The sequence below is a fragment of the Hyperolius riggenbachi genome, chromosome 11 (assembly GCF_040937935.1).
Source record: "Hyperolius riggenbachi isolate aHypRig1 chromosome 11, aHypRig1.pri, whole genome shotgun sequence".
In the NCBI taxonomy this organism is placed as follows: domain Eukaryota; kingdom Metazoa; phylum Chordata; class Amphibia; order Anura; family Hyperoliidae; genus Hyperolius; species Hyperolius riggenbachi.
In genome coordinates this window covers 121,901,899-121,929,712 of record NC_090656.1, presented here as the reverse complement: position 1 = coordinate 121,929,712, position 27,814 = coordinate 121,901,899, and the positions used below count along the sequence as shown (strand labels likewise).

Below are 27,814 nucleotides of genomic sequence, written 5' to 3'. Positions count from 1 at the left end.
CGCGAACGTGCCGACCTAAGCTGATGTGCTACTGAGAGACCTGTCCTGCCAGAGGCTGCGCGAGTTGTCTGGGAGGACGCGGCAGCCGCAGCGGTGATGTCAGATGTGGAAGCGGCGATCGCACCGCTTTCCGCCGCTGAGGTAATACTGCTATAACTGACATTACCCCCCCCCCCTGAGGTGTGGCCTCCGAACACGCCCCTGAAAACTTTTCGGGATGTGATGAGTGAAACTGTTGTTTTAATTCCTCAGCATGAAGACGATGAGCTGGGACCCACGATCTCTCCTCAGGACCATAACCTCTCCAGTGAACCAGATACTGCACTGAATTCCGCATCCTGTGAGAATCCAAAATCTCCTCAATTTCATATTCAGGCTCCCCATCAATCACAACTGGGGGGGGGGGGGGAGAGGAAACCACATGTACAGCAAGTTTTAATAAAGAAACATGAAAAGACTTTACACCCCTCATGGTAGCTGGAAGAGCCACTCTATAAGCTACCTCATTAATCTTTTCAGAAATGGGATATGGACCAATATATTTAGGGCCCAACATGGCTGATGGTTGTCTTAGAGCTATATGACGGGTGGAGACCCATACCATATCCCCTGGTGAAAAATCCCACTCGGGGGATGCTTCTTGTCAGCTTGTCTTTTATGAACCTCAAAAGCTTTCACCAGATTGACTTTTACTAAAGCCCAATTTCTTTTTAAAGACTTCTGCTATTCTTCCAATGCAGGAAAGGGAGAATTTCCCACAGGTAATGGAGAAAACTTAGGTGACCTCCCTGTGACCACCTGAAAAGGTGAAAATCCTGAGAAAGTATTCATCAGATTATTATGGGCAAATTCCGCAAAGGGAAGGAATTTCACCCAGTCATGTTGTGAATCGGTCACGTTACAGCGGAGAAACTGCTCAAAAGACTGGTTCATCCTTTCTGTTTGGCCATTAGTCTGAGGATATCCAGAGGGGAAAGACAAGGTCAAACCCAAATGTTTACAGAATGCTCGCCAAAATTTAGAAACAAATTGCACTCCCCTGTCACTATATTCTCCGGAATTCCATGCAAGCGGAAAATATGAGTGACAAAGAGATCTGCCAGTTCTTGGGCAGATGGGAGTTTTTTCAAAGGCACAAAATGAACTATCTTTCTAAAACGGTCCACTACCACCCATATCACCGTTTTCCATTCAGAACTAGGGGATTCCCCCACAAAGTCCATGGAAATATGAGTCCAGGGCTCAGTGGGTACTGGCAAAGATTGCAATGTTCCTGCTGGAGCTTGCCGGGAAGGTTTGCTCCTAGCACAAACTGAACATGCTGTTACAAACTCTTTGCAATCGTTCCTGATGGAAGGCCACCACACATAACGAGACAGTAACTCATAAGTTCTGGTCATACCGGGATGTCCCATGTTTTTGTGACTGTGAAACAATTGCATAACTTGCAGGCGTAAATGCAGCGGGACAAATAGCAGACCATCTGGTTTCCCCTCTGGGATATCTTGTTGATAAGGAGCCAGAGTGGTTGCCAGATCCTCCATGGGTTCTGTGGCTGCCACCACCACATGTTCAGGCAGAATACTGACTGAGGATGAGGGCTGAACTGTGTCTGCTTCAAAGCAATGGGACAGTGCGTCTGCTTTGATGTTTTTATTACCAGGTTTGTAGGTTATTATAAACTTGAATCTGGAGAAAAAGAGTGCCCAACGAGCTTGTCATGGATTGAGTCTTTTTGCCCCTTCAATACACTCCAAATTTTTATGATCTGTGTATACTGTGATCACATGCTCAGCCCCCTCTAACCAATGACGCCACTCCTCAAAAGCCATTTTAATGGCCAACAATTCCCTGTTACCTATGTCATAATTATATTCCGCTGGGGAGAACTTGCGAGAAAAGAATGCACATGGATGCAACCGTCCCTGAAGCCCTGAATGTTGAGACAGAACAGCCCCCACTCCTATCTCTGAGGCATCCACCTCCACAATGAAAGGTAGAATCACATCCACGTGTCGGAGAATGGGAGCGGAGCAAAACAATGTTTTTAACTGGGAAAATGCAGCACAGGCCTCTTCAGACCAATTGCAGGTACCTCAGCAGAACACAACGTAATTTTCTCCAAACAGTGTTTTTGACAGGCAGGAGACCAGGCCATCAGTTGCCCTGTGTTCCAGTCTATCTTGGGAGAGTGTTTGCGTAACCAAGGGAGACCAAGAACTACAGTGGAGGAAGACATGTCTCCCCCACAAACGTCCAAGATTATAATTTCCCACAAACTTCTATGCACATTTTATCTTAGTACAGTTGCATCCTCCCTCTTTATTTGCAGTTCTCCCTCTTGTTGAGCCTGATGCCTACTGAAAAGTCTTTACTACACCAAGTTCTGACTCGCTGATTTCACTCCCTGAACTCCTTCTTTCTTTCAGATGAAGCACATTTCACTAGCAATGTTTCTGAAAATGCCTCATTGAAGATTTGATGTAATTTCCTAATTCCCTGAAATTTTAAATTGGAACTTCCATCTTCCACTAAATTTGTTATTGAGACCTATTTGTCCCACGACAGCTAGGTCCACCCATGAATCTGCCTAAGGCCCGGTTCACACTTGCGGTTCTCTGCCAAACGGACCGGATGACCTGACCAGATCCGGATCCGGATCGGAACCGTACGGTTCTGATCCGGATCCGGTCCGGATCCAGTCGGGTTGCATCAGGTGTTCATCAGGATGCGATCCGGATCCGTTTGGCAAAAGATAGTAGAAATAGAATAAAAATGTTGGGGTCTGGGAGGTCAGCAGAAGGTGGACCTGTAGACTCAGACCCTCCGCTGTTTAGCACTCACCTCCACCTCCGACATACTGCCAACATCTCCAGCACGCTTAAAATCACTGCTGCTCCACTCCAAAATGCTTGCCCATGTGTCCCCATCCAAAATCGTCGCTTCAATACGCATAGGAAGTGGGGTAGAACATCCGGATTTTTAGCCAGTGTGTTGTGCGCTCTCCGGTTCTCATTGGTTTGTATTGGCCGGATGGTGCAGTCCGGCTCCGCTCCGGATACGGCTGCCGGAGGAGCCGGACCAAAAAAATAGCGCATGTTGGGTCTTATGCCGGAGTCCGGATCCGGTCCGGATCCGGTCCGGACAAAACGGACGCATGTGAACGGACGCATAGGCTTTCATTGCTATGCTGTGCGTCCGTTCCGTCCGTTCTGCATGTGGTCCGGCTCCGGCACGGCGATTCCGGACGGCGACCGCTAATGTGAACCGGGCCTAAGAGATTTATTTTCTTTTACTATTATTATTGTTGTTATTTAAAGAGCATCAACATATTCTGTAGCACTGTACAATGTGCAAAACATACAACAATGGGGAGCATAGATACACGAGCAGTTGAACATACTATACAATCAATCTCCCAAAAGATAATAAGACAATGTACAAGAGGCATTATTGTAAATAAAAACATTTCTCAGCTCTTATTTACATTTGTGCAAAAAGTGTCCAGTTCAAAATTATTCATACCCTTCACAAACTGTCACAGTCTGTGGGAAAATCCAAAGTTCTATACCATTCCAAATAGTACAAGCTGTTCTAAAGCATCCTAATTACCCTGATTAATTGGAACAGCTGTTTTAATCAACTCAACAGGTGAAAAACATCAGCTCTCTGCAGTAGGTTTGTGGACATTCATGGCTAAGACAAAGGAGCTCAATGAGGCCCTGTAGCTGCGCATTGTGGCTGCTCACAAGTCAGGAAATGGCTACAAGGCCATTTCTAAATGTTTTCAAGTTCCAGTGGCTACAGTGCAAAGTATAATTAAAAAATACAAGATGTTCTGCACTGTGAAAAATCTCAGAGGATGTGGTCAGAAGCCAAAAGTGACACCTGTGCAGGCCAGGAGGATAGTAAGAGAGGTGAAAAAGAATCCAAGAATCACCACCAAGGTCATCCTGGTGGCTCTGCTGGTAGCAATGTCTCAATACAGACAATCCAACAGACACTGCACGCTGCTGGGTTCCACAGATGCAGACCAAGGAGGACACCACTTCTCCAGATAAGGCACACAAAAGCTCACTTGGCCTTTGCAAATGCTGATCTGGACAAAGAAGAAGACTTCTGGTGTTCTGTGTTATGGTCAGATGAAACAAAAATGTATTTGTTTGGTCATCTGTGGAGGGAGCTAAAGATCAGGGTGATGGTAAGAAGCCCCTCCAACCTGAAAGGTTTATTAAAGATGAATGGGCAAAAATACCTGTGGAGACATGCAAAAAGCTAGTCTGCAATTATATAAAGCGTTTGATTGCTGTAGTAGCCAATAAAAGGCTTTTCTATTGATTATTGAGAAGGGTAGGAATCATTTTGGACTGGACACTTTTTGCTCAAATGTAAATAAAAGCTGAAAAAATGTTTTTTTCCCCCCACAATAATGTCTCTTGTACATTGCCTTATTATCTTTTGGGAAACACCTACGTCATTTCCCGTCAAAAAATTACATGCTGGTTGAATAAAAGTAACCAAGTCAAAATTTGCCAGGTGTATGAATAATTATGGGCAGCACTGTAAGTTCTGATCATGTATTTTATCATTGTATGACCAGTTTCAATTGCACAATTATAACGGTTTATCAATACTGTCTGTTTGGTGTACAAATATACTGTTTTTTTGTCAACCTCTCATTTTTATCCATTGTTGACCATCCTATTATTTTTAAAGGGTCATACTTCCGTATAATGATAATGGCGTCCGCATTGATAACACCAATACTACTCTCAAAATCAGCATTAAGTTAATGCTAGACATAACTTGGGAAGACGGCAACTCTATTCATGTAAGTAACTGGAACAATGTGATGCAACCTCATAGACAACAGAAATGCAGAAAGAAAAAGAAAAACAACCTAGTGTTAGCAAGGAATTTTTTTCTGAAATGCATTTTTACCTTCTTTGCACTAAATTGTTCTGTAGACCACAAATAACCATTGTATTAAACAAAGCTTTAGATTAGGTCGGGACATCCTTTTTTAGCCAGGCCTACATTTTCCAAGAACTGGAGGGACAAATACCCAAAACAAGTACTGTATATGAGGACACGTGCATGTGGCCAGAAGTACGTGTTGCTATTGTAGGCTCCCTTTTTTTACTTTTTACCAGCTCATTTGTGTGTTGCCCTTTCAATACAACCCTTTCATTGTGAATCTTCCTGCTTCCTATTTTCAAATATAGTCACTTGTGTGTCCAAAGTCAATATGCAGCCTCATTGCAAGTGAAGCCCACTATATGTGCGCTGTAATATATACTGTATGTGCTCCCCAAAATGGATGACAGACAATCCATTTGCAGTATCTCCATACCATGTTGCTAGTTATCTATTTGTTTACTTTGAAAGATCAATCCTTCTTTTTTTTCTTTTTTGTTCCTCTTCCTTCCCTCCTTGTTGTTCAAGTAAATGCTTTATGTACATCTAGAATTGTCTTACATCGCATTATTGTGAATACTTAGACATTGGCTTAACTTAAAATTGTCCCTTTAATATCAACATTACTGTTAAAGTGGACCTGAACTCAGAACTTTCTATCTGCTTAAAAAGATACGCAACAGCATAATAATCTTTAAAGAAAAAAATTTCTTTGTCACAGCTGATAGAAATCCTAAAATCTGTAGTGTTTTTACTTTCTGCTTTTGTGGAAACAGACATATTGTTAACACCCTTTGCTTTTAAATTAGCTTATATGCCATGGCAGTCAGCTGACACAGGGAAGAGATCAAATTACAATTTGGGATTAGACACAGATGTGGGGGATTTAGGGGGATGGGGGATGTCCCTATACATGCTGGTGCTACCACAATTGCTACATATGTTAAGGAGAATAGTGGGTACAAGTCAAAAAAATAATTTTTGAAAAAGACCTTGAAGTTTTTGAGAAAATCGATTTTAAAAATGCAAAGAAAAATAGTTTTTAAATTGTCATTTTTCAGAGTTTAAAAAACAATTTTTCTTAGTATTTTTAAAAATCAATTTTCTCAAAAACTACAAGGTCTTTTTGGAAAATTCTTTTTTGTTGTTGTTTTTTTGACTTCTTATTCTTTTTAACATATGTAGCAATTTTGGTGTCAATAGCATATTTGGGGGCTTTGCTATTCACTGCCAAAGTCGGCACAAAATTATGCAAACACTACGTGAAATTTGTACGCAAAATTACGAATGACTGTGCAAAATCAATTAAATGTACAAATGGTATTACGTATAGGCAAAATTGTGAAAATGTACATGAAAAATTTGCGTAATCATAATTAGCTGATTACGATCATCACTAAATTTGGGTACCAGAATTATATTCTCAGACAGATTAGAAACCTGTACTGGAAGAGCTGCAACAATCAAGCATGAAATACACTATGTACAGTATTTTCCCTATTCATTTTGCACAGTAATGTAGTGGATAGCACTCTTGCCTTGCAGTCCTAGGCTCCTAGGTTCCAATTAAAGAGAACCCGAGGTGTGTCTAAAGAATGTTATCTGCATACAGAGGCTGGATCTGCCTATACAGCCCAGCCTCTGTTGCTATCCCAAACCCCACTAAGGTCCCCCTGCACTCTGCAATCCCTCATAAATCACAGCCGTGCTGTGAGGCTGTGTTTACATCTGTAGTGTCAGTCTCAGCTGCTCCCCCGCCTCCTGCATAGCTCCGGTCCCTGCCCCCGGCCCTTCCCTCCAATCAGCAGGGAGGGAAGGGATGCAGGCGGGGACTGGAGTTCTGCAGGAGGCGGGGAGAGCAGCAGACTGACACTATAGAGATAAACACAGCCAGCTCTGACAAGCTGTTTGTCAGCAGCGTGGCTGTGATTTATGAGGGATTGCAGAGTGTAGGGGGACCTTAGGGAGGTTTGGGATAGCAACAGAGGCTGGGCTGTATAGGCAGATCCTGCCTCTGTATGCAGACAATATTCTTCAAACCCACCTCGGGTTCTCTTTAAAGCTAAGATGCTACGTGCATGACGCTTTGTTCTCCCCATGTTTCCCTAGGATTTTAATGAGCATCCTGGGTTCCTCCCACATCCCAAAAATATATATTTTTAGGCTTAACATTTTTGGAAAATTAAATATAACATTTTTCATGAAGTCAGCATTTCAGTACTATGAATTGAAGTGACAATGACATAAAAAAAACAGTATTCTTTAGACAAATAAAAAAAAACAAAAAAACAAATGAACAAAAAAAGCTTTCAAAATACAATGATCCTACAAGAGAATCAGGAAGTACTTGATGCTGGCAGTGCTTGTTCAGACTACAAGAGCTTTTCCAAGCTCTTTGTGATTTTAAAAGCTCTTGCTAATGTTATCCTATGTGTGTGTTCTAACTGGAGCGATGTGATTTTGTAAAAATCCCCCATAGCATTGCTTTAGCAAGAGCTTTTCAAATCACTAGCACTTAACCTTTTGCCGACTGCGTCACGCCGATGGGCATGGCCGCGGCGGCAGCCCCGGGACTGCCTAACGCCAATTGGCGTAAAGTCCTGGGGCTCTGTTTTGCAGGAGATTGCGCGCAGGCTGCGCGAGCATCTCCTGCTTGGGGGCGGAGCTCCGCAGAAGCCTATGACAGCCAATTGGCTGGCTGAAGGGAGGGAGGGAGGGTGGGGGTTTAAAGAAACGGGTTTTTTTTTTTAAAAAAAAAGGACAACAATAAAATGTATAAAAAAATAAACAGACATGGGGGGAGCAATCAGACCCCACCAACAGAGAGCTCTGTTGGTTGGGAGAAAAGGGGGGGGGGAGGAATCACTTGTGTGCTATGTTGTGCGGCCCTGCAGCTTGGCCTTAAAGCTGCAGTGGCCAATTTTACTGAAAATGGCCTGGTCACTAGGGGGGTTTAGCCCTGCAGTCCTCAAGAGGTTAAAGGGAACCTAAACTGAGAAGGATATGGATTTTTCCTTTTAAAATAATACAAGTTGCCTGACTGCCTTGCCTGCTGACCCTGTGTCTCTAAAGCTTTCAGCCACAGGCCCTCAACAAGCATGCAGATCAGGTGCTCTGACTGAAGTCAGACTGGATTAGCTGCATGCTTGTTTCAGCCGTGTGTTTCAGCCACCACTGCAGCCAAAGAGATCAGCAGGACTGCCAGGCAACTGATATTGTTTAAAAGGAAACATCCATATCACTCTGTTCAGGTCCCCTTTTGCAGTGTGAACCAGCCCTTAAATGCACTATTTTAGTTTGGGATGGGTGTAAACTAGGGTATAGTGTCACAATAATAGCACTTAATTCAGGACAAACATATAATTCTCTCTCTCTCTTATGTTATAGCTCACTCTAAACAAAAAGTACATGGGAGAAACTTGTGGATTGTGTGGAAATTATAATGGTCGTGCTGATGATGATATTACATTTGGAGGTAAGGGTTAAACATTAATCAGGCACCTACAAATAAAGAGAAGACCACAAAGCCATATATAGATATGGTGATAGATAGATAGATAGATAGATAGATAGATAGATAGATAGATAGATAGATAGATAGATACTGTATATATTGCGTATTCTTGCAATCCTCTAATTAGCCCATTGCGTGTCAGCATTGCATAACTCCATGCAGGCAAAAGTCAGGAGCTTCAGTTACCTGCCCTTCAAACACCAGAAATGGGAAGCTGAATGTGAACTTTGTATAATTCATGTTGCAAGATGGGAAGTTTCTGGGGCTGTCCATATTCTATATAAAGAATACAGATTGCCGGCCTGCAAAGGAGTGCAGTTTCAGTAAAAGTGGAGTAAAGATTAAAGCATACCTGAACTGCCATGTGACATGGGGGTTAATTCACAAATCTTACCTTACTTATTAACTCATGATTTCTCTCTCCTTAAAGCGGACCTGAACTCAGAACTTCCTCTCTGCTCTAAAAGATAAGCAACAGGACAATAACGTTTAAAGCAAACCATTTATTTGTTACAGCTGATACAGTCCAGCAATAAATCTACAGTGTGTCTACTTACTGCTTTCATGGAATCAGGCATAATTAGGGTTAACATCCTGTGTTTGCAAATTAGCTGCTCAGCCAAGGCAGCCAGCTGACACAGTTGCAAGATCAAATTACACTTGCCTGCATCTATAAGAAGAAAAAAAACATTTACTCACCTGCAGAAGACTCCTTTACCGGCCTCCCTCCTGCACGTAGCAACTCCCCCGATGATCTTCGTGCAGCAACTCTAGCTGCAAAACTCCCGTGCTGACAGGCAGAGGGAGAATTGGGCTGGAAGCCCTGCACTGGAGACACAAATAGTCTACAGTGCAGGGCTTTGAATGCCAATTTCTCGTAACCCTGCTCTGTCTGCCGGAACCCACAGACTCTGCAGGCTGTGCGAGCCCCCCCCCCCCGCCCCATGCCTTCCCTCCCCGCACACAGCACTCGTAACCTTCTGGTCGGCCTGGTGGATCAGGCGTCTCTGCAAGAGGGTCAGAAGGAGGCACAAAGGGGGACAAGAGGAGTCACTGGGGGACTAAAGGAGGCACACAGGGCAGAATGAGGCACAATGGGGACAGAATGAGGCACAAAGGGGGGCAAAAGGAGGCACAATGGGGGACAAAAGGAGGCACAAGGGAGGACAAGAGGAGGCACAAAGGAGGACAGAAGGAGGTACACAGAGGGGCAGTGGGAGGTACAGGGGGACAGAAGAAGGCATAAGGGCCAGAAGGAGGCACAGGGGGACTGAAGGAAGCACACAGGGAACAGAAGGAGTCACAACTTGGGGCAGAAGGAGGCACAAAGGGGGTAGAAGGAGGCACAATGGGGGACAGATTGAGGCACAAAGGGGGACAAAAGGAGGCACAGGAAGAAAATAGGAGGCACGGGGGACAGAAGGAGGCACACAGGGGACAGAAGGAAGCACACAGGGGACAGAAGAAGGCACAATGAGGGACAGAAAAAAGCACAAAGGAAGGCAGGAGTAGGAACAGGGAGACGGTAGGAGGCATAAAGTGGGACAGAAGTATGCACAAAGGGGGACTGAAGGAGGCACAAAAGGGGGACTGAAGATGGCAGAGGGGGTTGTAATGAAACACAGGGAGACAAGAGGAGGTAGAGGGAGACGGACAGAGCCACAGGAAGACAAAAGAAGACACAAAGGGGCACAGAAGGAGGCACAGGGGTGACAGAGGAAGGCACAGGGGACAGAGGTGGCAGATGAGGACTGAAGAGGCACATGGAGACAGAAGGAGACACAAAAGGAGACATAAGGAGGCACGGGAGGACAGAACAAGGCAGAGTGGGACTGGTGAAGGAACAGGGGGTATTAAGGCAAAGGGGACATAAGGAAGCACAGGGGGACAAAAGAAGGCACAAAGGGGCAAAGGGGGACTGAAGGCAGCACATGGAGACAGAAGGAGGCACAAAGAGAGACAGAAGGACAAACAGGGGTTCAGACATGGCACAAGGGACTGAAGGAGGCACCAGGAGACAGAAGGAGGCGCAAAAGGGGAAAGAAGGATGCACAAGGCACAGAGGTGGCAGCTGCCTGCAACTTACACTAAGTAGATGCAGCAGAAGCAAGTAATAGAACACCCACAGGTTGGGACTTAGTCTGGGGCAGGGCTTAACTTGGGGGTGGGGCTTAATCCATCAACATGGTGCTCCCTGGACCAATGGCACTCCAGGCAATGGCCTGTACTGTCTATGCCTAAAGGCTTCCCTGCTCATGGTTTATCTCTCCTTATTTGACTTGACTCCTGATTTATCTCTCCTTGGGGTTGATGAACTAACCACTGGTAATATTGCTGTGAGTTGGCAGCACATGGCATTATTACCATTAGTACCACCAGCAGTGTACCACATATTATGCTATAAGCATGACCCATAGTACGTGTTTAAAGTGAGCATTAGCATGGTAACCATCGAAACGCTCATGCAACAAATGTACCACAGGTAGAGCTTAATACACAACATGGGTTACTCTGCTGGTGGTAGTAATGGTAGTATAGCAATGCACTGCCTGCACGCATCAGTATTGCCAGCGGTTAGTGCATCAGCTCCTTTATCTGATTATCTCATAAATCTCATGTGGTCTGATATGACCCAGGCAAGTATAAGAATTGCAGTTTTTTTGCCAGCAAGTTTGTAAAAACTCCAGTCTAGCTTTTTTGGATCACTTAAAGTGGACCCAAATTAAAAATACAAGATTTCAGAAATAAAATCTATTTTCTAAATTATAATAATAAATAGCAGCCTTTTTTCAGCTGCATGATGACAAATATAAAATATTTTACATTTATTAGAGGAACCCCTCCCTTCCTTTCAAATTGCCGGGACAAAATCCGGCAAACTGGTGAAGTAGGTGGTGTCCGGCAATGGAGGAATTGCTAATGGCTGCCCCCAGTATAATCCTAGTAAGGAAAAGAGAAGGGCGAAAAGCATGCACTGAAATGCTCATAGGCTTGAAGGAGTGTTTATTTATATTTGTATGTGTCAGAGTGGTGCAATTAAATATTTTTAATTACAAAAAATGTTTGGTTTGGGTCCGCTTTAAAGAGACTCTGTAACATGTTCAGCCTTATTTCTTCTATCCTATAAGTTCCTACACCTGTTCTAATGTGGTCTGCATTACTGCAGCCTATTCTAGTGGCACTGTCTCTTTAATATCTAATCATCTTTTCTTTGTGAAGCTTTGTCGACCCAGGGAGGAAAGGGCTGCCTTTGTTGTAATGAATTATGCATGTCCCCTGCGCGCCCCCTCCAGGCTCTGTGTACTTCGTTTATTACTCACAGACAGCTTCTCTGCTCTGTTTTAGCTTGTCTGTGATGCAGTTTGTGAAGCTGAGAGGGGAGGGAGATGCCTGCCACATGCTGAGAAACTGTGAGAATCCTAGACTGGAGTGCAGATAATCCACTATGTAACTTGTAGTATATTGTAACATTACACATATACCGTGTGTGTACACACACACACACACACACACATATTAGTGTGTGTGTGTGTGTATATATATATATATATATATATATATATATATATATATATATATATATATATATATATATATATACCGGTATATATATATATATATATATATATATATATATATATACCGGTATATGTATATATATATACAGGGGTTATTTAATGAGAACCGTAAAGACACAGGACAACTTAAAGAGAATCTGTATTGTCCAATTTGTACAATAAAAACATACCAATCAAGTCACTGTGATCTCCTGAATCCCTCTTTGCCCTTTCCGCAGCAATCCTGGCTTTTAATCGCCAGTTTTAGGCAGTGTTTACAAACAAAAACACATGGCCGCTAACCAGGAGTTATGTTTGTGGGTGTGTATGTATATATATATATATATATATATATATATATACATATACCGGTATATATATATATATATATATATATATATATATATACCGGTATATATATATATATATATATATATATATATATATATATATATATATATATATATATATATATATATATATATATATATACCGGTATATGTATATATATATATATATATATATATATATATATATATATATATATATATATATATATATATACCGGTATATGTATATATATATACATACACACCCACAAACATAACTCCTGGTTAGCGGCCATGTGTTTTTGTTTGTAAACACTGCCTAAAACTGGCGATTAAAAGCCAGGATTGCTGCGGAAAGGGCAAAGAGGGATTCAGGAGATCACAGTGACTTGATTGGTATGTTTTTATTGTACAAATTGGACAATACAGATTCTCTTTAAGTTGTCCTGTGTCTTTACGGTTCTCATTAAATAACCCCTGTAAATAGGATACATGCATTTTTCCCAGTTATGCATTTGCTGTTAAAATATAAAGTTAGAATTCTACCCATATTTTTCCTCTCACAAGGGATGGAGGTAGATCCTCTGATATTTGGTCAGCTTTATGCACTACGAAAACCTGAAGAAACTTGTCAGGATCCTAAACCGGATATTGGAAAGAAATGCAATATTTATGTAAGTGCAATTCAATGAATGAATATTGCTTAAGGTTGTTTACAACTGCAGAAGTGGATTCATTTCCACACAATAATTTGTTTTATTTTCACTGCCAGAACTCTTTTTTTAATTGTAAAAAAAAACAAAAAAACTTTCTCATGCATGAATCTCCCATACTTTATCAGCAGACTTAAATATTGATTTAATAATTGAGATAAATATTGTGTGATCCCTAGTTAGCCTGTCGAAATAAAGTATCTCACAAAAGTGAGTACACCTCTCAGATTTCTGTCCATGTTTTATTATTTCTTTGCTTTGGACAACAATGAAGACATGGCAATTTGATACAATGTTAAAGAGGAACTCCAGTGAAAATAATGTAATAAAAAGTGCTTCATTTTTAAAATAATTATGTAAAAATGATTTAGTCATTGTTTGCCCATTGTAAAATCTTTTAAATGCTTGATTTACATTCTGACATTTATCACATGGTGACATTTTTACTGCTGGCAGGTGATGTAGCTGCTGCTTGCTTTTTTGGCAGTTGGAAACTGCTGTAAACAGCTATTTCCCACAATGCAACAGGGTTCACAGACAGGACACTGCCAGGACCATGGTCCTCAGTTTCCTGTGGTAGGGGTTTCACCACAATACCAGCCATACAGAGCCCCCTGATGATCCGCTTGTGAAAAGGAATAGATTTCTCATGTAAAAGGGGGTATCGGCTACTGATTGGGATGAAGTTCAATTCTTGGCCATGGTTTCTCTTTAAGTAGTCGGTTTACAGTTTGTATAACAGTGTAAATTTGCATTGTTTTAATGTACCATAGTTTTCAGACCATAAGGTACTCCTGACCGTAAGATGCACCTAGGTTTAGAGGACAAAAAAACTGGGAAAAAATATACTTAACCTAGTGTGTGTCAATGGTGCAGGGGCATCTAATAGACCTCTTTCCCAAATTATTATGTACCTTTTGTATCCCCTTTGAACATTTTGTGTCCTCCTCTGTCCCCATGTGTCCTCCCCTGTCCCCCTGCATCCTCCCCTTTGCTCCTGCATCCTCTTCCCCTGCATCCTCATCTGTGTCCTTCTTTGTGTCAACATCAGTCCCCGTGTCGTTTTCTGTCCCTCTTGTGTCTTTCTCTGTCTCTTTGTGTCCTCCTCTGTTCACCCTGTATCATCCTCTTTGTCTCCATCTGAATCCTTCTCTGTCACCCTGTGTCCTCCTCTACACCCCCGCTGTCCCGCACTGACATAGTACCTCCAATGATGAGCCATGGTCTCTCTCATGGGAGCTCAGGTACGGTGAAAGTGAAGGGGCTGTTTGCCCCGGACTGGAAATGTACTCTGCGTGCACCACTGCTAACTACCGGGAGGCTATTGGGCTTCAACGTCCATAAAGCCTGATTGCAGCAACAGGTGACTTGGCTGATTGGATCCCGACAAGCATTAGTGGCTGATCGCTGCACTAGGATCGCGAGGCCAGCAGCTGGATTGTCCTTCTCTCTTGTAGGCTGAATTAGTAAAAAAAATACAATAACATTTATAAATCGCTTTTCTCCCATAGGACTTAAAGCACTGCTGCTCCATTTGTACATTGGAGCCAATGGTCTTGCGGGTGGGACCATAGCTCATTATTGAGGCTAATCACAGCACTCCACTACTCAGGGAGTGCTGTGAGTGGGGAGCCGTGGTCCCGCTCATGAGATCATTGGTTCCAATGAACAAATGGAGCAGCAGCAGGTGGATCTAGTTCTGCATGCAGGAGAGAGTGGACAGCAGAGACTGCAGCATGTGTATTGGCACTGGACGCACTGACTTTCTCAGCTAACAGTAACTCTACTGGATCCAAGTCTGACAGAATATTTTGGTTGGAGTTTTTATTTTATTATGTTTTGCAATACATGTAGTCTTAAAGGTTGTTTAGATTTGACTTATGCCAAAATGCTTTTGTATTTTTTTTCTAGAGAGCCAAGTGCCTAAAGCTGTTAAAAAGTTCCAAGTGGGCAAGGTGCAACAGACTTGTAAAGCCACATCTTTATGTTGAGGCCTACATGATGGATATGTGCCTCTGTAAAAGCAATGAGAAACTTAGTACATTCTGTCTGTGTACCACAATTGCTGAGTATTCACGCCAGTGTGCACTTGCTGGTGGAAAACCACCAGAATGGAGAAGCCCAACTATGTGCTGTGAGTATTTTCATCCATTCTTTCTTTAAATACCGTCTGTTCCTTTAAATACCAGCCACGACTGTGAAGTATGGTGACTGTGATACTTGAGCAGCGTGAGCGCTACTATGTTATTTAACGTAGTTACTATGTAATTAACATAGCAACAATGTTCATTAACATAGTAGCAGCCATGCTAGTTAAGTATCACGGGTGCAAGGGCCGGTTTAAGGGGCTCCAGGGCCTTGGGGGAAATGGAATCGGGGGGGGGGGCCCTGCCTGAACAACCCCCAGACCCCCCCCTTTTTTCTCGTGGCAATGACCTCTCCTGACTGCTCCCTGGGGCCATTGTGTCGCAGCAGTAATTAACCTTTCCCGGTGGGCGGTGGCGGCTACACAGTCCAGATACTCTTTCTACGCTGTCCTCTTCCTTCTCTAAGACCCAGCGCGTGTTATGCATAAACACGTGCCGGGTCATAGAGAAGGAGGAAAACTGCGTGGAAAGAGTGCCTGGACTATGTAACCACCACCGCCAGCCGGGACAGGTTTATTACTGCTGTGGCTTTTCACGCAAGGGCCCGGGGGAGCAGTGCGAGTAGGGGAGCAGGCAGAATTTAGTAGGGTCGGCATTTTGGGGCCCCTGCAGAGATTCGGGGGCCCTGGGGCAATTGCCCCCTTTGCCTCTATGGCAGCGCTAGCCCAGACGGTCGCAATACTTCACAGCAGCGGCCTGTATTTGAAAGAGAGAAGGGTACTATGGAAGCAACGCGCGTTACGAAGTCAGGCCTGCTATGCTGCAAGGAACAAGCTTAGCGTGTGTAGCAGCCGCTAATTGTTTTTTAGCTGTTTTTGCTGAAGCAGTGCTCATTTGTGAATCAAGGCCATTATCATTATTATATGCCTTCGCTTTATTTATAATGCGTTCTTGGAGCCTAATGGCATTGGTGTCCATGGAAAAATGTATTTATTTCATATGTAATGTTTAAGTTAAAGTGGACCCAAATTAAAAATACAATATTTCTGAAATAAAATCTATTTTCTAAATTATAATAATAAATAGCAGCCCTTTTTCAGTTGCATGATGACAAATATAAAATATTTTACATTTATTGGAGGAACCCCTCCCTTCCTTTCAAATTGCCGGGACAAAATCCGTCAAACTGGTGCAGTAGGTGGTGTCCGGCAATGGAGGAATTGCTAATGGCTGCCCCCAGTATAACCCTAGTAATGAAAAGAGAAAGGCGAAAAACATGCACTGAAATGCTTATATGCTTGAAGGAGTGTTTATTTATCTTTGTATGTGTCAGAGTGGTGCAACTACAGTAAATATTTTTAATAAAAAAAATGTTTGTTTTGGGTCCGCTTTAAACAAATGCTTTAACCAAATGCTTTAACACCCCCAACTAGTTACAGTTGTGTTCAAAAGTATTCAAATGAAATTGAGTGTTTTGGCCAGTTTGACATTGATTTTGATCATTTCAGTCATCTTGTGTACAATTAAATCAAAGAGGAACTTGTAAGTCAGACAAATATAACATAACATTTATAATGAAATAACCACAAATGTATTTTCTGTGCTCACATCATTATCAGTTTTATTCAACCCCCAAGTGACATTCTTTCTTAGTACTTAGTACAACATCCTTTTCCAGTTATAACAGCTTTTAAACGTGAAGCATAGTGTAACGATTGGTGTCAGCAACACAGATATTTCTGATTATTGGTGATCTGCAGTATCACCAATAATACAGATGCTATACTTGATTATGTGGTGATCTGCAGAATCACCAATAATACTAGTATAGCTAGACACAGGACACCCAATGTGGTATAGTCTTTGGTCACCTGGGAACTAGTCTAACACATAAACAGTAACAATGTAGCAATCTCCTAGTCTTAGGTGTGAGGTCCTTGGTCTCAACACCTGGGAACTAGTCTAACACATAAACAGTAGCAAGCAATAGTACTTTAAAGCTATCAACGGAATCTGACTCAGTGTGAATTCCCAGCTCCGGCTGGTTCTAACACACTGTGGGATCTGACTCAGGTCTGAGCGCTCACACGTAAATGTTCGCAACAGCAGACAACTAGCAACTGACAGGCAAGTCCTATATATACCAAAAGCGCTCCACAGCGCCGCCCCAGTCACTCAGCCAATCCAGAGCATAGCTGGAGTCAGCTGATCGGCATGATCAGCTGACTCCCCTTCTGCTAGCATAAAGGTTCTGTCACCTGGCGCGCGCGCGTAGCTCTCACCCTGTGTGCACTAGAAGGACCAGGCGAACCAGCAGCATGTAGCCGCGTGGCAGAAGCCGCCGGCTGGAACGCGGAGATGGCCGCCCTGCCGCCTGCCCATGCGGCAGCATCTCCGCTATTCATTACACATAGCTTGACACAAGTGTCTTGCAGCGATCTACGGGTATCTTAGCCCATTCTTCATGGGCAAAAGTCTCCAGTTCAGTCACATTCTTAGGCTTGCGCGCTGCAACTGCTTTCTTTAAGTCCCACCAGAGGTTCTCAATCAGATTTAAGTCTGGTGACTGCGATGGCCATTCCAAAATGTTCCAGCCTTTAATCTGCAACCATGCTCTAGTGGACTTGGAGGTATGCTTGGGATCATTGTCCTGTTGAAAGGTCCAAAGCCTCCCAAGCCTCAGCTTTGTGAAGGACTGCATCACATTTTCTTCCAATATCTCCTGGTACTGAAGAGAATTCATGGCATCTTGCACACGCTGAAGCTTCCCTGTACCTGCAGAAGCGAAACAGCCCCAAAGCATGATTAAACACCCCCCCCCCCCCTCCGCCATGCTTCACAGTAGGCAAGGTGTTCTTTTCTTCATAGGCCTTGTTCTTCCTCCTCCAAACATAGCGTTGATCCATGGGCCCAAACAGTTCTAATTTTTTTTCCCAAAACTTTTGTGGTAGTGTTCTGTGGACTGATGAAACAAAATTAGAACTGTTTTGCATTCTCTAATGCCAAAAACGGCTAATAAAATAACGAAAATCGGAGATGGAAAAATGGGAAATCGAAAAAAAAATTGGAAATTGGCATTGGCAGAAACCTGAATTTCTGCGGAATCGGAAGTAGGAATTTCCGACCATCCCTAGATTTTGTTGACAATAACATTCATTTTATGCAAAGAGTCAGTATTTGCAGTGTTGGCCCCTTTTTTTTCAAGACCTCTGCATTTCGCATGCTGTCAATCAACTATTTGGCCAACTCCTGACTGACGGCAACCCATTCTTACATAATGAATGCATGGAGTTTAAATTTGTGGGCTTTTGTTTGACCACAAGTTCTCATTTGGAGTAGGGTCTGGGGAGTTTCCTGGCCATGGACCCAAAATGTCAATATTCTGAGCCACTCAATTATCACTTTGGCATTGTTGTTAACCAAATTGTTCTTGGATGGTTGGAATAAGTTGCTGCTAATGGACTTTTTGGTACCATTCTTTATTCATGGCTGTGTTCCGAGGCAAAATTGTGAGTGAGCTTAATCCATTGGATGAGAAGCACCACACACTTGGTCATAGGATACTTTACTGTTGGCATGATACAGGAGCGATGTCACGTTGCCTTCTCAAATAATTTTACCACATTCTCCAAACATTAAAAAGGGGCTTCATCAGAGAAAGTGACTTTACCCCAGTCCTCAGCAGTCCAATCAAGCAGCAAACTTTGTGAAAACAAGTATTTTTGCCATTCTGAAAATGTTTGGCCATGGCTCTGAAACTCAGGAGTTTTCTGACGATTCTTATTGCAGACCCCATGTGACCCATTCAAAACCATCCATCACTATATTATACTGAAAAGGATCCTTAGCAAAAGCATCACTGGAGCTGCTGTCAGGGCTCCCTATTGGTCTACTTATCTGATCAAAAAGAATCCACAGCAAGAATAATTCTTGTTGGCCTAATCTGAGGACCAATGGGGTATCACACTGATGCCTGGTAGACATAGTGATAACAGGCCGTAGTCGTACACAGAGTCAGAGGTAACGAGGTACAGAGGAGTGAGGCAAATTCGAAGTCTATAACAGGCTAGGTCATACACATTAGTCAGATATCAGTCGTATTGGAAGGATTAAGCAATAGAGTAGTCAAGACAGGCCGAGTCAAACACGTGTATCAGATGGCAGCGGTGCAGGATGACTAGACAAGAGCAAGGTCAGAAGGCAGGCAAGAAGTCGGTACACAGATAATATACAATCAGATGTTACAATAATATTATAAGGAATATATACGAAAATAACAGACTGACTAACTGGAGTACATATATATTGTGCGTCTACACAATATATCAATGTAGCTCAAAATCACTAGCTAGACCTAGTATCAGCGAACTGATTAGTATCAAGGCCAGTGAGCAACTGACTCACTTGGCCTAATGAATGGACTCACAGAAATGGAAACTTATTATTATTATTATTATTTTTTGCCTCAGTGTGATTTTCCGCTAACTTGAGACAAAAAATAAAATCATCTATGAACTCACCATGCCTCTCAGTGAATACTTTGGGATGTCTTCTTTCCAAAATGGGGTCATTTGGGGGTATTTATACTATCCTGGAATTTCAGCACCTCATGAAACATGACAGGTGCTCAGAAAAGTCAGAGATGCTTCAAAATGGGAAAATTCACTTTTTGCACCATAGTTTGTAAACGCTATAGCTTTTACCCAAGCCAATAAATATACACTGAATGGTTTGTTTTTTATGAAAGAAATTTAGCACAATAAATTTGGACAAAAATGTATACAGAAATTTTACTTTCTTTGACAAATTTTATCACAGAAAGTTAAAAAAAAAAATTTGACAAAATTCATGTCTTTTTTGATGAATATAATAAAAACTAAAAATCGCAGCAGCAATCAAATAGCACCAAAAGAAAGCTGTATTAGTGACAAGAAATGGAGGAAAAATTAATTTAGATAGTAGGTTGTATGACCGAGCAATAAACCGTTAAAGCTGCAGTGGTCTGAATGGGAAAAAAGGCTCTGGTCCTTAAAGAGAATCTGTATTGTTAAAATCGCACAAAAGTAAACATACCAGTGCGTTAGGGGACATCTCTTATTACCCTCTGTCACAATTTCGCTGCTCCCCGCCGCATTAAAAGTAGTCAAAAACAGTTTTAAAAAGTTTGTTTATAAACAAACAAAATGGCCACCAAAACAGGAAGTAGATTGATGTACAGTATGTCCATACATAGAAAATACATCCAGACACAAGCAGGCTGTATACAGCTTTCCTTTTGAATCTCAAAAGATCATTTGTGTGTTTACCTTCTGTCCCCTTCTTCTCTCATGCACTGAGCATTACAGGCTTCCTGCAGACAGCTCTGCCTGTGCCTGTGTTTGTAATTCCTCAGTATGTGTCAGCCAGCTACTTTCACAGCCTAACAGAGGAGGATTTTTATCCAGCTCTTCTATCACTTATAAGATAGCAGAGAAGCTGCTGGCTTATGTAAATAAAACACACACTGGAGTGTGCATAGAGGAACAGACCAGCATGGAAGAGTTGGCAGCCTTCCAGACACAGGCCGACAAGTCTGACAAGGGAAAGATACATTGATTTATTACAGAGACCGTAATAGTACAAAGTGCTGCAGTGAGCCAGAACAGATTAGAATAGGTTTAGGAACTTGTAGGATGGTAGAAAAAACGTTGTAATTTTTGTTACAGAGTCACTTTAAAGAAAACCTGAACTGAAAATTAAAAGTCAAAATAACCATACACAGGTCATACTTACCTCCCGTGTAGTCTACTCCTCAATCTCCTTCTCCTTTCCCGCGTCCTTTGTGATCAAGGGAATTCTCTGTCCTCCATTTTGAAAATGGTCATTACCCCATAACAGCTTTCTGGTCAGCGCACTTAAACTGTCATATCGCCCACTTGAGCCATAGGAAAACATAGACATTACTTGGCACATCAGTTGTCCTCTCAGCTATAACTGACAGCAACTGATATATTTCAATTCTGACAAAATGTTGTCAGAACTCGAAGTGATCACTGTCAGAAGAAAATGGTGCGCTTCTGAGAGGAACTAATAGCAAGGTAACCATTTAATGTTCATTTTAAGTTACCTCATGTGTTTATTTTAAATAATTGTACTCAGTACAGGTTCCCTTTAAGGGGCGAAAAGACTGTGGTCCTTAAGTGGTTAAGTATAGTGACAAGGTGGGACCCCAGAAAAGCTTTTTATTTAAAAAATAATCAATAAAAATCCTTAGCAGAAAGGACTCTCGAAGGTTTAGATTCTGGGTACTGGAGAGGGGGATAAGCCACCGTTCTTGACTTTGAACAGCAATGCATTCCAACTGGGTGGAAATGGGGGATATTTCAGCCTCCCTCCTCCCCCCATGTCAAAAACCATGTTGACTTACTATTCCGGTGCTTTAGTCCTGAATAATGGGGTTAGTCATCATTAGGGAGGTAGAACACTTGTATCCGTGGTAAACAGCTGTGGCTTATTTTTGCTAATATTGTGCATTTTAACTTGTGCACCACCCACTGTGGGCTTCTGGCAGTGGATCTTGTTGAATGTGAATAGCATACAGTATTGTGCTACAGGGGCATTTTTTAATCCTGGGAGAAGCGCAACCTAGAGATTGCAAACCCTGCATGCATTCCATAGAGAATAATTGCATAAGATTGCTCACTGTACCAATTGCATGTGGTTTTTGGAAAGTGAGGTCCCTGACTTCAACTTGCTTTGCGTATTGGAACCTTAAAGAGAACCCGAGGTGGGTTTGAAGAATATTATCTGCATACAGAGGCTGGATCTGCCTATACAGCCCAGCCTCTGTTGCTATCCCAAACCCCCCTAAGGTCCCCCTGCACTCTGCAATCCCTCATAAATCACAGCCACGCTGCTGACAAACAGCTTGTCAGAGCTGGCTGTGTTTAAATCTATAGTGTCAGTCTGCTGCTCTCCCCGCCGCCTGCAGAACTCCAGTCCCCGCCTGCATCCCTTCCCTCCCTGCTGATTGGAGGGAAGGGGCGGGGCAGGGACCGGAGCTATGCAGGAGGCGGGGGAGCAGCTGAGACTGACACTACAGATGTAAACACAGCCTCACAGCACGGCTGTGATTTATGAGGGATTGCAGAGTGCAGGGGGACCTTAGTGGGGTTTGGGATAGCAACAGAGGCTGGGCTGTATAGGCAGATCCAGCCTCTGTATGCAGATAACATTCTTTAAACACACCTCGGGTTCTCTTTAAAATGTCTAGATCCCAATAACAATAGCTGGTTTGCATAACTTAACCCAATGTCTGCCACCCAATTAATCTGTGGTGAGACATTTGTCCCAAAATCTATACAGCATGTGTTGGGACCCTTCACAAAAAAAAAATTATGGCACACTAGTTTGCTGTGATGAAACAGTAAACCTCATTTTGACTGAAAAAGCTAATAATTTGATATGATCTATGAAAATGATGTGATTTCAGTGATATGTAAACACAAAACCTTGTACTTCAACTGACATTTATTTTGCAGACATACCTTGTCCTGCTAACTTAATTTACAGTGAATGCAGCCCCCCCTGTGCACCGACTTGCTCCAATCCAGGAACACATTATCTTTGTGATGGCCCTTGTGTAGCTGGATGCGTCTGTCCAAAAGGTAAGTCTTTTTTTTTTTAACAATACATTTTATTAATCAGGTAAATGAGGAGAGTACAATAAGGACTGCAACCTAGGTGCATACATTGCAGTGTTGCTCGAATGGTAATAACACAACAAAAGATTAGAAGAAAAAAAATAGGAGGCATTAGAAAAAGCGGGGGAGTGTACGTTGGGAGAAGGGCAGAAGGGAGGACAGAGAGGAAACAGAGAGTAGGGAAAAAGGGGAGGGATGGCCCGTCTGGGCCTGATTGAGAGAAGAATGAACAACCATGGTCAGGTGGTCAGTTATCCAGAAAGTTTAGGGGCATGGACCTGAATCCATTTATCCCACATTTTGTTAAACTACGTGGGACAATTTCTGTTGAGATATGTAAATTTTATATAAGTGGAGGGCCCTTTTGATTGCCTGGATCCATGCATTGCTTGAGGGGGCTTATTACAATGAAATGCAATGTCCTCCAAAAGCAAGCTGTTTATTTCTCTGAAATAAATATAAATGCAATGAGATTCATCCTATCCCTGCACTTTTTTTTAAAGAAGATGCCTGTCCTATAGCACAAAAACCCAATATATTAAATAAGAAATATACTATACTAAGAAATATACTAAATCAATACCTGACTCATAAAGCAAGTTAAGTGCATTGCTAATTTTGGCAATCATGTATAGGCATGGCATTCCCCTGCCCTGAATGATATGTGACATTACAGTATTATAGAGAAACAGGAACTGTATGGTGCAGCCTGCAGTCTCTTCCAGCATGCATCTCGTTTGTGACCATTCCATTGGCATAACTGCAGTATAAAGAGCCTGGCCAAATTATTATTTTGCTTTTTTCACCATTATAAGAGAGTAGGCAAAATCCAGGTAGTAAATAAATTTATATGCATATGGATGTATATGCATGTATATGCATATGCATGCATATGCATATACATGTATATGTATATACATATGTATATACGTGTGTGTGTATATATATATATATATATATATATATATATATATATATATATATATATATATATATATATACGCATGGCTCACTTTTTCCTCGCCTAAAAAAAATTACGGGTCCGCTTTAAAATTAGCCCCGGCGACGTCACGCCCCCACCACCGCACTGATTAGCCAGCGGGTCCTCGGAAGAATAGTGGGGACATGGGGATCCCGGCGGCCAAAAACAATTGCAGGTAGCCGGGGGAGAAGCCTGGGTCCCTCTCTGCAGCGCTGATCGCGTGCGGGACCTAGAAACTATGCGTATGCAGCTTTTTTCCCCAGCCTGACCTGAGCATGGGCTTACTGCTCCTAGCACACAAAGCGGAGCCCATGCTCAGGTGGGAATTACCACCAGGGGATTAATGATATATGCATGGTAGAATGTATGGGTATTAATCGGATTTAACATTTTCTGACTGTGGAAAGAGAACCTTGCACACTTAAAAAATCAGTTTGCAGCTGGAGCTCTGATATCAGAAAACAGCACACTGACACAGACAGGTGGGTGAGGTAAGGCGCAAGAATCCATTACTAAGCCAAGTATTTAAGACAGGACTCCATGTTAAGCCACATACACACGCTCAACAAAAGTCTTTTAAATGCACGATTATCAAACAACTTGAAGTTGGACAATGTTTTTCAAGTAAAAGGCGTGTAAACGAAAAGGCGTTATCATTGATAAGAGGCGACCAACAACTGATAAGACGCAGCTTAAGTCAATCCAACTGTTGGATTGACTTGAGCTGCGCATTATCAGTAGTTGGTCGCCTTTTATCAGTGATAACGCCTTGTCGTTTGCACGTCTTTAACTTGACAAACATTGTCCAACTTCAAGTTGTTTGATAATCGTGCATTTAAAAGACTTTTGTTGAGCGTGTGTATGAGCCTTTAGTCACATCTTTACAGTTGTTTCAGGTGTGTTTCAGATATTACTCAGTGTTATCCCCTGAAATTTTTTTCAGCTGGGTGGCATGAAGAAGTAGCCGGGTGGGGAAGTAAGGACCCTTTTCCACTAGGAAGTGCAATCACATTGCGATCACGCAACCTACAATTTCCACTACCCATGATTGCAACGTATAGCTGCTGGGAATGGAGCACGATTGCCCAACAATTGTGATTCAGAAAAACGACGCATGCTAGTGGGAAATGAGCACTGGGATTAACATGTTATCACGGTGCTCATTGTGATCTGCAAAACTGCTGCGATACGCTTTCTGAAGCAGATCGCAACTAATGGAAAAGGGCCCTAAAGGTCAATATAGTGCATTGTAGTATACTAGGGCACAGTACTGAGCACAGAGCAGTGTAGTATATTGTGGTGCAGTATGGAGTATAGTGCATTGTAGTATATTGGGACACAGAACTGACTACAGAGCAGTGTAATATATTGAGGTGCAATATGGAGTATATTGCATTGTAGTATATTGGGGTACTTCTAGAGAGTAGAGGAAAGAGAGAGCAAGGAGAGAGAGAGAAGGTGAAAGAGATAGCAAAAGTGAGAGTTTGACCCCTTGGGATTGTGGTTGTGGTCAGTTTGTGGTCTGTTTGACTGGCTTGCAGCTGTTGTGGATCCGCAACTGCTGGTCTGGCGACGTCTTAGTAAGTAGGACTGGGGCGTCACCGTAAGATGCAGGTGGAGCGGGGCCCAGGAGGGCCCCAGCAAGTTTAAAAGTGGAGGGCCTGACTTCCAGGGAGCTGAGATGATGGTCTGGTTCCCTGAGGGTGAGGGATCTCAAGCTCACCAGAGCAGCAGTGATGTTATTTGCAGCAGTGAGGGGAAGAGGCATCTGAGATTCTCATAGCAAAGGCAGTATGACATGTGTAATCATCCTAATGTGGCTGCAGCCTGGATGGGGGAGAGGTGGCCTGTGTGTGCTAAGGTGGGATCTTGCATACCTCAGATGGGATCTTGCATACCTGGCAACAGCAGCAGTGAATTTCCGATGTGGAGGTCCGGGCACGAGGGTGGCCGGAGTGAGGTTCCTGGGCCCACGGTCACAACCACGTGGGTGGCGGCCAGTCAGCTGGTGAGGCTCAATGATGTTTCCCAAGCGAGCCTCCGACGTCCCCAGCTTGAGTCCTGGCAGCCACGTGGTGCGACCACATGGTTGCAATGAGCGGCGTTTATTCTGGAGTCTCGTACTTGAGGCTGGGAGCCTGGTGCAGCTGGCTGTCGGCTCTCCTTTCCGTCCTTGATTCTGGAGCTGAGGAGGTGCTGCTGGGGCTGTCTGCTGGTCCCTCCACGTGTCAGTAGCCATCCCGTGACCAGGGATCAGCTGATCCGGCTCTGCAGCCGACCACATGGGTGGCCGTCCCGTAGCCAGGGCTTAGCTGATCTGGCTCCTGCAGCGCTGATTTACAGTGCACCCTGGAGGTCCAGGAAACCCAGCCAGCACTGCATCACTTGATCCCCGGAGGCAGAAGATCCATCCCGTGAAAGTTAGATGGTGCTGTGATAAAAGAGCAGAAGGGCCAGAGCCCTGTAAGCTAGGTAGGCAATCCTCTTACGCCATCTTGGATATAAAAAAAAGGGTCCTCCTTGACTATTGGCAGGTGGGCGGGGTTTTAAAACACTCGGGTGGCCTTCCCACCTAACACTGTTACTGCAGCCAAATTGATGAGCAGGTTGCCAGGCAACTGGCATGGTTTAAAGGCAAATACATATGGCAGCTTCCGTATCACTCTCACTTCAGGTGTACTTTGATTGATTTTTCCTGTCAGTTTGAAATGTGGTGTGCAATCAAATGTGTCATTATTGCATTCTGTGACATGTTCTAGATGAAACCTCTTACTATGTTTATAATATACTTTCATAGGCTGGGTTTACACATAAATCTGTACAATTTCGTTCCCGTCCTGTCCTGTTTTGTCCCGTCAGTGTTGCATTAGTTTTACCTGAAAAGAAAAGGAACTGTACACCTTTTATGTGTGAACACAGCCATTGAAAACTCATACAAAACTGATACAAAACTGACAGGAGAGAGCTCGGTTTTCACTCGCATCAGATCACATGCAGCCACTGGGAGTGGACCGCTCTGAGGGTCCTCTGTGGCCTGGCTGTACTTCGGGGAAGATGCGTTATCACCATAGGATATATAGAGAGTGCCTTTGCTCTTCCAGGTGTAGCGCACCGGTGGGTGTAGCTGTGTTAGATGGGTCCTGCTCTTGTCCAACTCCAGTGACACCCACAACCTCCAGTGATGCACATAAACTAACAGTATAGTGCTAAGCAATTTTATTGGACACCTCAGAGCAGATTGTGAGGCCAATATGACAGGTTTTGTCTCTAGTCCTAACTAAAAACTGCATTGCATAAGACACTGGGAGGCCTAACCATGTTGTGAAAGTCACAATCCAACAGGAATAACTCACTCAAAGCTGGCTTTGTGAACCTACACGGCTGCAATGCAGGCAGATGATAAGACATACCAATAAACTCAATTCACTATCAGCCGGTCACTGTACTAATAAAGTAGCTGTAACGATCGGTGTCGGCACACAGAGAGAATCTGATTATTGGTGATCTGCAGTATCACCAAGAATACAGATCTATACCTGATTATGGATGATTTGCAGAATCACCAATAATACAGATATAGTACTAACCTCTGGACACCTAGAGATATATATATATATATATCCAGTGGCGTACCTAGGGCATTTGCACCCGGTGCTGGGTATTAAAATACACCCCCCCCCCTTTAAAAAAATGGGCGTGGCCACAACCGGGAAAAAATGGGCATGGTCATGACCGGATGAGAGCGGAGCTAACTGTAATTTAAAGTATTAGCTAGTATAGTTGCCCCCAGTATAGCTAGTATAGTTGCCCCCAGTATAGCTAGTACAGTTGCCTCCATTATAGCTGCCCCAGTGAAGCTAGTATAGTTGCCCCCAGTATAGCTAGTATAGTTGCCTCCAGTATAACTAGTATAGTTGCCCCAGTATAGCTGCCCCCAGTATAGATAGTATAGTTGCCCCCAGAGCTGCCCCAGTATAGTTGCCCCCAGTATAGCTAGTATAGTTGCCCCCAGTATAGCTGCCCCCAGTATAGC

At 43.1% G+C, this 27,814-nt stretch overlaps 1 protein-coding gene across 1 annotated transcript in view; it reads left to right on the top strand.

Annotated features, from left to right (window-relative positions):
* LOC137537707 (mucin-5AC-like) overlaps positions 1-27,814 on the top strand; it is a 535,576-nt gene that overhangs the window by 155,065 nt on the left and 352,697 nt on the right. Inside the window, exons 4-8 of the mRNA XM_068259643.1 lie at positions 4,717-4,831; positions 8,305-8,392; positions 12,885-12,991; positions 14,942-15,164; positions 22,638-22,763. Coding sequence (XP_068115744.1) covers positions 4,717-4,831; positions 8,305-8,392; positions 12,885-12,991; positions 14,942-15,164; positions 22,638-22,763 — 659 coding nt within the window. The remainder of the gene's footprint in view (positions 1-4,716; positions 4,832-8,304; positions 8,393-12,884; positions 12,992-14,941; positions 15,165-22,637; positions 22,764-27,814) is intronic.